General features: G+C 41.7%; 1 protein-coding gene across 1 annotated transcript; it reads left to right on the plus strand.

Moving 5' to 3' along the window:
* The first annotated feature begins 9,587 nt into the window (after window positions 1-9,587).
* On the plus strand, window positions 9,588-11,017 carry LOC131957815 (uncharacterized). Its single transcript, XM_059322614.1, has one exon. The coding sequence runs from the start codon at window positions 9,721-9,723 to the stop codon at window positions 10,906-10,908; it is 1,188 nt and encodes a 395-aa protein (XP_059178597.1). The 5' UTR covers window positions 9,588-9,720; the 3' UTR covers window positions 10,909-11,017.
* Window positions 11,018-11,274: the final 257 nt, after the last annotated feature.

The raw sequence follows: 11,274 nt of genomic DNA on the forward strand, positions 1-11,274 counted from the left end.
CCCTTGTGGTCTTGCAGGAGGTTGATACGTTTTAACTCTTGTGGTCCTGGGGTTAGAAGGTTTAACCCTTGTGGGCCTGGGGTTTTAAGGTTTAACCCTTGTGGGCCTGGGGTTAACAGGTTTAACCCTTGTGGTCCTGGGGTTAACAGGTTTAACCCTTGTGGTCCTGGGGTTAACATGTTTAACCCTTGTGGTCCTGCAGGTGGTCGATACGGTTTAACTCTCGTGGACCTGGTGTTAAGAGGTTTTAACCTTTTCGGACCTGGGGTTAACTGGTTTAACTCTCGTGAACCTTGGGTTAACAGGTTTAACCCTTGTTGACATTGAGTTAGTAGGTTTGACCTTTATTAAACCAGGGTTAACAGGTTTTAACCCTCCCTTACCTGCATCTCGGGGTTGATAGACTTTAACCATCCTTCTTCTGAAATGTTTGAAAGTTTAACCCTTCTGTGATTGAATGTAGAAGTTGGACTCTAATACTAAACGTGTGGTGATTATCCTAACCTGCTTGAATCTGACATCAGACATGTTAGGGTTTTAGTTTATACAATCATTTTAACACGTCTTGAAACCAGAGGAACTAAACTATGCTGTCTTTAAAAGTTAGATGTCAAGATCTCTAATTTTTTTGAGTCTGAAAGTCTAACCAGAGACACAAATCTGTCTTAAAGGGTTAAATAAGTTACAATCTCTAGTCTTAGTGAGGTTGATGTCTAACCAAAGACATACAACTATACCGTCTTTAAGAGAATATACGTTAACTAGTCTAAGTGAGGCTGAAGGTCTTTCATGGAAGGAAGCACGTCTTTTACTGTGTACAAACGATGTCAGTTTATGTAACAATGTTGTAGATTTTTTACTGTTAAAGCTATACCACTCAATGGATGCAACTATTTCATATTGTATTACTCCTGTATAGAGTGTATGTGTGTGTACAAATACTGCCTATGGTATTGCTAATGTACAGTGTGATTATATACAAACAAAGCTTGTTGTATTATGTACAGTGTGGATATATACACACAGCGTGTAGTATTACCTTTGTACAGAGTGTGTACAAACAGGGCTTCTTGTATTACTCCTGTACAGCTGGGATTGTGTACTTGTATAAAAGGTGTTTTATTTTGTGTACAACTTTATTTAGTTCTATTAAAACTGCCATATAATTTTGCTACCTTTATAGATGTGGCAATTTAAATTTCCAAATGGTTTAGGTAGATTCCCGAAACTGGCTGTTAAAAAAAATTATAAATGTGCACAATTCTAGTCCTATTTCATTAATACATTATAATCAAACAACCAACATAAAAAAACATACTTGCAAGTTTTACAAGTTTTTTACAATAGCAATTTTTACTTACGAGGTTTAATTGTAGTGTATTGAGAAATATATTGCCCTTATGTCATGTAGCCCAAATATTTTGTAGCCCTAAACCCACGTAGCTGAAATACCAGTAGCCCAATGCGGTGTAGCCCTAATGCTCAGTAGATCAGTTGTCCTGTAGCCCAAAAACTACATAGCCCAAAACCCCTTAGCCCCTATAACCTCTAGTACAAATGCCCTAAAGTTCAAAAGCCCTCACAATCCTGAATCACGAGAACAAAAACATAGAAAACTTTTTTCCCATCTTGTAGAGGTTATTTTGTTGGAATAGCTACACATTTTATTGTCAATTTATTTGTTAATGAGGTAATATACAATTTAGTTAGCGATATCAAATTACACAACGATAGAGCCGGCATAATGAAGCAAATTAAAATATCTAATTATCTTTTATTTATACAGAACATTTATGTCGTCCAACTACGCTAATTATTATATTACTCATTGTAAAATTATTTTAAGATTTTAATGGTTCAGGTTTGTTTAGCCATTTGACACATTCCTGTCTTAGACCCAGACGCATTCCTGTCTTAGACACAGACACATTCCTGTCTTAGACCCAGACGCATTCCTGTCTTAGACACAGACACATTCCTGTCTTAGACCCAGACTCATTCCTGTCTTAGACACAGACACATTACTGTCTTAGCCCCAGACACATTCCTGTCTTAGCCCCAGACACATTCCTGTCTTAGCCCCAGACACATTCCTGTCTTAGCCCCAGACACATTACTGTCTTAGACACAGACACGTCACTGTCTTAGCCCCAGACACATTCCTGTCTTAGCCCGAGACACATTCCTAGCCCCAGACACATTCCTGTCTTAGCCCTAGAGACATTCCTGTCTTAGCCCCAGACACATTCCTGTCTTAGCCCCAGACACATTCCTAGCCCCAGACACATTCCTGTCTTAGCCCCAGACACATTCCTGTCTTAGACCCAGACACATTCCTGTCTTAGCCCCAGACACATTCCTGTCTTAGACCCAGACATAACCGTCTTAGCCCCAGACACATTACTGTCTTAGCCCCAGACACATTTCTGTCTTAGCCCCAGACACATTCCTGTCTTAGCCCCAGACACATTCCTGTCTTAGCCCTAGACACATTCCTGTCTTAGCACCAGACACATTCCTGTCTTAGCCCCAGACACATTCCTGTCTTAGACCCAGACATAACCGTCTTAGACCCAGACACATTCCTTTCTTAGCCCCAGACACATTCCTGTCTTAGCCCCAGACACATTCCTGTCTTAGCCCCAGACACATTTCTGTCTTAGCCCCAGACACATTCCTGTCTTAGCCCCAGACACAACTGTCTTAGCCCCAGACACATTCCTGTCTTAGCCCCAGACACATTCCTGTCTCAGCCCCAGACACATTCCTGTCTTAGACCCAGACACATTCCTGTCTTAGCCCCAGACACATTCCTGTCTTAGCCCCAGACACATTCCTGTCTTAGTCCCAGAGACATTCCTGTCTTAGCCCCAGACACATTCCTAGCCCCAGACACATTCCTGTCTTAGCCCCAGACACATTCCTGTCTTAGACCCAGACACATTACTGTCTTAGCCCCAGACACAACTGTCTTAGCCCCAGACACATTCCTGTCTTAGCCCCTGACACATTCCTTTCTTAGCCCCAGACACATTCCCTACTTGATAAGCCAAGCTGGGGTAGTAGTTGAACGAAATTGTGTACTAAATTAGCCTAGACTTGACTAAATTAACTAACGGCAGCCTAGAGTACACTAAAGCTAGACTAATGGCAGCCTAGAGTACACGAAAGCTAGACTAATGGCAGCCTAGACTACACGAAAGCTAGACTAATGGCAGCCTAGACTACACGAAAGCTAGACTAATGGTAGCCTAGACTACATGAAAGCTAGACTAATGGTAGCCTAGACTACATGAAAGCTAGACTAGACTAATGGCAGCCTAGACTACATGAAAGCTAGACTAGACTAATGGCAGCCTAGACTACATGAAAGCTAGACTAATGGCAGCCTAGACTACATGAAAGCTAGACTAGACTAATGGCAGCCTAGGCTACATGAAAGCTAGACTAAGCTACTGGTGGCCTAGGTTACATCAAATCTCGACTAAACTGATGGCAGCCTAGACTACATGAAAGCTAGACTAGACTAATTTAGTCTACACTAATTGAACACTACACGGATAGTTTACGTGCAACATAACTCTGGCCAACGCTCTATACAATCCAATTTTTTTAAAAGGTACAATAAACAATGTTACAGCATAACATTTCTCTAGCTTGATATAAAGATATTTGAAGGTTGATGATGAACCTAATAATGCACTTGGTTAACTTTCGTTTGTTTTGTTAAAGAAATTAAGCTGCATAATTATTTAGGTTAATATAATTTAGTTGCATTATAATTCAAGTTGATATACTTCAGTGCATGGTTAATTATGCTTATGTTATGCAATATAATTTGCTGAAATTTAAGCTTACTTAACTTCTACCCTGTTAAACTTGTCCAATGTTGAAACAGTATAATTAAAATGACAATAGGAGCATGACATGCCACAATAACTTGACATGTAGATGTACCATAATAACTTGGCCAATAAATCTTAAATAACATGATATTTAGAGCTACCACAGAAATATGGCATACCATAATAGCTTAACATGTAGATGTACCATAATAACTTGACATGTAGATGTACCATAATAACTTGGCCAATAAATCTTAAATAACATAACATGTAGAGCTACCACAGGTTTGAGCGACCCCCCCCCCGCCCTGTTTGTATCAAGTGACCCCCTCCCCCTGCCTGTTTATATCAAGTGACCCCCCCCCCCCGCCCTGTTTGAGTGTATCAACAAAGTGTACAAACTTCTGTATGTGTGTGTGTGTGTGCTGTACACATCTCTGTAGCGGCGTGTACTTGAGGTGTACAGTAAATCTACTTTTGTTTTATAGGGGGCGTCCATAAATGAGGGCACGTCATTGAAGCCATTGTGATTCTTAAATTCTCATTTCTTGACCCCCTCCAATCCCTCATATTGCTTGACCACTCCACTCCCTCATATTGCTTGACCACTCCACTCCCTCAAGAACACTCACAATTCTGATCATTCCCCTATGTGTGACGTCATATATGGACGCCCCCCCCCCTCCTACGGTTAATTTTAATTGTAATTTCACCTCCCACCGTGCACCCCCCCCCCCAACCTTCACCAAACGAACTCTGCTGTAGCTAAATCTACATGAACTTAGAACATTCCACTAAATAAAACTTGTACGAAAATGTTATATCTCTATGTTATCAAATTGAAACGTTTTGTTTTTTCAAAAGTTGAATAAAATTTAACCGAATCTCAAAAATGTGTTGTTTTATTTGTGAGCACTCTAAAATAAGTGTACAGTATACTCTAAACTAGGCACGGTGGCTGGTCACAGTGCTGACCTCACTATAACTTCTGTATGCCGAGTTCACTGGAACTGATGGACTCTACTTCCTCTACTCCAATGTCTTAGGCACGAACGGGAAAGATGATGATATTCTAAACTCCTCTATGAAATTGTTTATTCCTATTAGTTGACGGTCGATGGGTAATCTTCACACGAAAGATGTTTTGTGATAATTCAAAAGTAATGTGTATTACTATTTCTTCCATAGCTAAACAGTTACAATATGAAGTCTAGTTGATAAAATTCCTCTCCGGTGTTTAGTGAAAAATGTGTCATATGTTTACGTACAGTCTTTGACTCAGGGCAGTTTAGACAGTGAATAGAAAAATTCATCTGATGGTTCAAGGGGAAACAACTAACGAAGTAGTACTTGTACTATTACACGAGTAATTTCCCTTCAATATTATATTGTTTTTGTTTCTAAAATATTGCTAGTTTAACTCTTTACGTACTTACAGTATCGTGTCGAGGTTTGCGAGGTGAAGTATCGTGTGGGCGGCTTGTGTGGGCAATATCGAGTGATGTGTGTGGGTAGCAGGCTACCGTGTGAGGTGGTAGATCTGTGGGCAATATCGTGAGGGGGATTTGTGTGGGCAGTATCGTATGTATATGTGTGTGTGTGTGTGTGTGTGTGTGTGTGTGTGTGCAGAGGCGTAGCGACCCTTCCCGGCGCCCGGGGACAAACTTTTCGATTTGCACCCCCACCCCACCGCAAAATTTCGATTTGCACCCCCCTCAAGATTTCGATTTGCACCCCCCTCAAACTTTCAATTTGCACCCCCTCAACGTATCAATTTATTTTTCCAACCCATTTTAGCGTCCCCTAAGGTCGGCGCCCGGGGACATATGCCCCCCCCCGCCCCCCCCCCCCTCGCTACGCTACTGTGTGTGTGTGGGAGGGAGGGGGTTGTGCGGGCAGTATTATATCAGGCAGATAGTGTGGTCAGGATCATGTGATGTCAAGGTGTGGACAGTATCGTGTGACGGTATCGTGTGGGCAGTATCGTGTGGGCAGTATCGAGGCCAGCTGTCATTAACTTCCCTCCTCTACACCCCCCCCCCTCGTGTTTACTGTCGTATGTACTACCTCGCGACAACTCCGAGGTTCAATTCTTTATATCAAATAGTCAATTTTAAATCACATAATTAATCACGACATCATGACACACTACAGAAAAACTAGCTGAAACTACCTGCTTACTTGCGTTAATTCATGACAATTTACCTCGACCCCACCCCCCACCCCAATTCCCCCCCCCCCCCCCAATGTACCTCTTAATTTAATTTTGTTACTACATGATCATTTACCTCAACCCCCACCCCCACCCCAATTTCTCCTCCCACACCTGCTTAATTTTGTTACTTCATGACCGTTTACATCGACCCCCCCACCCCCCCCCCCCCCCACCCCCATCTGCTTACGTTATCAAATAATTATTCAAACACCCAACTTTCTTTGTTGTTACTTGTGTCTATTCAACTCTCGCACATGTATGTTTACCTTCCTTATGGTCCGGTATGCAAAGTCTATTGACACTTCTAATAAATCATCTATAGCCAAGCTATTGGAACGTCAACTTACCGGCGGATAGCTCGAACACAACCCCCCCCCCCCCGTCCAAATTTGTGTGTGGGTATAAATGCCAAACACAGCCGGAATACATTTTTTTCTTGCTAGAGGGCTACTGGGTATTTGCTGTTCAATGAAGCGTAAATCCTCAATTCTATCGCACCGTCCCACACTGCACCACGTCCAATCGTTCTACCTGTATGTAACCAAATTTCTACCCCCCCCCCCCTTCTCATACACGTACATCTACCGTACCCCACCCCAACCCACTCAATATTCAAGTTACAGACAAACAAGTACGCGACCCCCCACCTCCACCTCCACTTCCACCCCAAACCCTTCCAAAACTCTAGCCAATATTTGAGCGCCAAATCGTACCTTGTAGCGAGTATCCTAAGTTGGAAATCTGTCAAGTGTATCGTCTGCTAAAGCTTCACGTCAACTGTATCGTCTGCTTGGGGTGCACAGGGATCAATCAAAGCCGGATATCGAATGACGAGACCCAGATAAATATTTGTAATGTATAGAGTAGACCAAGACGGCAACTTGAATAGAGCATTCTTGATTAGAGTTTGAATGAATTGTGAACTGAGTTCTGGCACCAGATGGTATCACTTGTTCTAGAGCTTACGTTAGATCTCCGAATAGTTGGCAGATTGTTAGCTACTAGCTGTGTGGCTGTCAGCTAGCCAGTCCGAGTTAGCACAAGCTACCTTCGTGGTAGCCCTAGTCAGACCTGTAGCAGACTGAGCGTCTAACAAAGCTACACAACTATTGTGTAGCTACCGGCTACTGACTAGCAGAGAAATATCACACCGTGGAAGTTTCTGGTTTGGAGGCTACTGGGAAGACAAAACGTCAACAATTGAATGAGTTAACAAGGGAGGTGACCATGTTTATTGGAACAGGTGAGTACACTCCCTTTGACATTTTTTTTCTTTTGTTTACTATTTTAATTATCTTTAACTTAATTCAGAGCTGATTGCTGTTGTGAACTGTCAGATTGTAGAAATTAGATACCCTCCAAATTTTAAGTCCCACAGACTGTTTGAACTTCAAAACTTATTAGGAAAAAAAATAAAACAATTAAGTTTGTTTACCAATTTACAGACATTGGTCTGTATGTTGAGGTACGCAACACGAGGGAAAAAAACAGACAAATTACAACAAAGTTACTTAACAAAGTATTCAGAATACAAAAAACAGCTAATTGTCTTTATATACACAGCAACCCACATGATCAATACCATAACACATACACGCATACGACACACCTACACACAAATACATGACAGAGCCTAATATATAGCAACATAACATTAGTCACCACTATAATAGCAGGCAGTATTACCAATTAAGCAATAATTTTATTAATCGAATAAACACATTAGACCAAAACTTGTTTACTACGTAATATTTCCAGAACCTTCATTGCTAAAATTAACCTAGTTTGATGTTCAATATTTAAAACTATAAACAACTATTTTCGATACCTATACTGTTTCCTTCAATACGATCCGGTTAACTGGTCCTGTATGAACTAGTCCTTGGGGTTAAGATTGTATTGATGTCTCGCTGAATAGCCGGCCTTTGTGGAGAGATTTCCTCTAAGGCGGTGTTCAGTCGGAACGACGTGGCCACATTGCCGTCTCGTTATGGGGTCATGGGTAGCTTACCGCTGGTTGGGTTTGATATAACTGTAAATATACCGGGTGGGGGGGGGGGGGGTTACAGGTTGTTTGTGGGGATTAAGTATTATCTAAAAAGGTTGTTTAAAGCTTGGAGTTTTGTGAAGTTACTTGTATCGTAATGAATGTGTGAGTTAAATGGAGTCGTAATTACCAGGTTCGATAACTTGGTACTATTCCTTTAGGGGTACCGTAGTAAGGCCTACACATCTTGTTTAGTAGGTAATAGTTTTTGTGTATGTAGTCATTAGGGTGTTACGGTTAGATTAGAGTGATAAGGCTGTGCTTTTGTTTTATGGTTTATGGAGTTAAGGTAACTTACGTTTTACATTAGGATTATATAGTGGATATAAATAGTCGTTTAATATAATTAGGTTAAAATTTAGACAATAATCGATTTTCAGCTATATAATGTAGCATATAGCATTCAACATTATGGGCAATGTAATTTGAATTTATTTTTCAATTTTTGTATTATATTAAAAAATATTTAATGATAGGGCTAGCTGTACAAGTATAAAGGAAAAGGTCTACTTGCAATTTTCTAATGTTTGAAATCAAAAGCGGGCCGCGCTTTTATAAAGTGAGTTACTTCTATAGCCAACATAAAAACATCAGAAATTCATTAAAAAACGTCTGTCAAAGGGAAACAACTTCAGGTCTGTAAACATCCGTACTACATCTTTCAGAACCAGTTTCCCCATCTCTTAATGGTTGAATAACATTCTATAGGCAACATGGTAAGAAAAAACTCAACACGAGTCAGAGAGACTCGGCTTAATATACAAGTCGACACCAACGTACCAGACCCGCATCTAGACTACACTAAGTAGAGACAATAAAACTTATCAACTTTCATGGAATGAAATGCTTAAATCATTATCGGTTTCCCTAGTTATCAGTATTTGGAATTGGCAACGTATGTATAACACTAAGACTGACAGTTAAGTTATTGTCTAGCTGTGCTGTGTAAACAACATAACACAAATCGGATTATATCTGTAAACAATAGCATATCATGACCACGTAAATGCCGGGTCCAGCCGCTGTGACTTTCCCTAACGTGTCAGGTACCCATTAGAGCTGAGTGGACTCCATGACATCTGACTAAAATACGAATTCGAGACTTTCGGGTTAGTTGTCGAGCGCTCTACTGTTCGACCACGCCGGGCTTAAATTCGGAACTTACTACATCATCCATTCTTATGCCAAGGTCAGATAAACAGGTGGACTCTACTTCACCTCTTCTATTGACCGTCAGTCTGGAAAAGTAACTTCACTTTTTCAAGTCGAGTCGCTGAAGTTGTGTGGTAGAGCGCTTGACAGACTGAACCAGAACTTTTAAGACGGACCAGAAATATGCTGACCACACGATTCCTTATATGCCCACATTAATGATCAAAATAAGTTGTAACATAAATAATGGCTAAAAAAGAAAGCAACCAAACACTATAACTTAACATTCTACTTTCGTTTTAAAACCAACTTGTATCATTACAGGTCAACATTTCGCCTGAGTGGAGCAGAGTCCATGACGTAGGCGCATGTTCCTCAATATGGAGTCTCGCCACTTCCGGTGGATGACCATCGACGACATAACTTAGCGCGGCCATTGACCTTCACCTCACCAGCAAGCGATGCCGGCGCCGCCTAAAATAGTTCTCACCCTGCCGGCGCTCACGGACGACGGCACGGAAAAGGTCAAGGTCAAGTCGCTGAAGAAATTCCGGGAGAAGGCGGAGGAGCACCGGCTGTGGGTGGACCAGGAAGTTTTCCAGGAGCAGGAGTATGACAGGCGTCGCATGGAGAAGCGCAGACGGAAGAAGGAAAAGCAAAGAGACAAAATGTACCGCGCCAGGAGGAAGTGTTACATCCCCGCGGTAACCGTGGCGGTCGTGGGTTCGATTCTGCTGATGGTGAGCAGTATCGATAACCTCGCGGGGAAATCGATATTTTTTACACACAGGGAAGCTTTCCAGATCTGCGGTGGCGTGATGCTGGGATTCGGTGTGTTGATGGTGATGGTTGTTGCCGGAATAACCTACCGGAGTCCGGAGGAGAGACACGCGAAACTTAAAAACTTCAACGCCGTCGGAAATTCCTACACGGATCTAAATACCAGTTGCGATGATGTAAACAAACATAGCATTATTGAAAAACTTCCAAAGGAAACTGAAATCAACAGTTTAAAGAAATCTCGCGATGAAAATTTAAAAGGTTTGATTACTCTTAAAGGGCTTAACTCTGAACAAACGTCTGCGGCTTTTGCAAAAACGTGGGTGAACAACCATTCTAAAATATTTGAAAGGTCGGCCTCATCCCTCAGACGACAATACAGCGACCCCGTACTGGACCAGAGCCTGGCCATACGTCGTCTGCTAGCGTGGCAGCAAGCCTACTACCCCCCGGTTCCAGACTTGTCCTGCACCAACTGCCCTCATGAAGCCCGACCTTGCCCTATTTATTCCCTGACATCAACATCTTCTTCTGGGTATAAGAGTTACATCACTTCCGTTTCAGCAACTTCCGGTTGTGGCACTAAGAACGGACAAACTAAGGGACGTAAGCACGTTATTAGAATGCAATCCGAAGGGGAAGATTACTCAGTTCAAATCCACAACCCTCCTAGAAACGGGAAAACCCGGGGTTGTGATGAAAATTCAGAGGCCAACCGGCCACATTTATTTTGTCAGCAGGCTGATAAAAAATCTGGCACGAACTCTGACGACCTGACCTTTGACCCCGAGAGGCGCGAGTCCGGGGACCTTGTGCCGTTTCCACCCCTGTCACCTGACATCTCACGTCTGCCGTACCTCTGCGAGTAGCAGACGTTTTCTGGAACATTCCTGCAACCATAACAGTATTTTATGTTATAACAATATACAAAACCCACATACAGTGGTCATATAAATCTAGATCTACTTATGGAACGCAACATTTGTGGGTTTAAAAAAATGTATCTACCATCTATACATTTATAATTATGTTAAGTATTTGATGATGTTTCGTTTACTTTTCTCAACCCAATGACAATAAATGACCACGTGACAATTTGTTTACTCCGTATAGTAATTACATGGTTGTACTATGTGGGGTAATGGATATAAATATATAAATATTATAGTAATGTGTGTGTGCGTGTGTGTGTGTGTGTGTGTGTGTGTTTGCATTTTTATACGATCTCAGTATGT

The sequence above is a fragment of the Physella acuta genome, unplaced genomic scaffold (assembly GCF_028476545.2).
Source record: "Physella acuta isolate Inbredline_101_S28 unplaced genomic scaffold, ASM2847654v3 ptg001269l, whole genome shotgun sequence".
Lineage (NCBI taxonomy): Eukaryota > Metazoa > Mollusca > Gastropoda > Physidae > Physella > Physella acuta.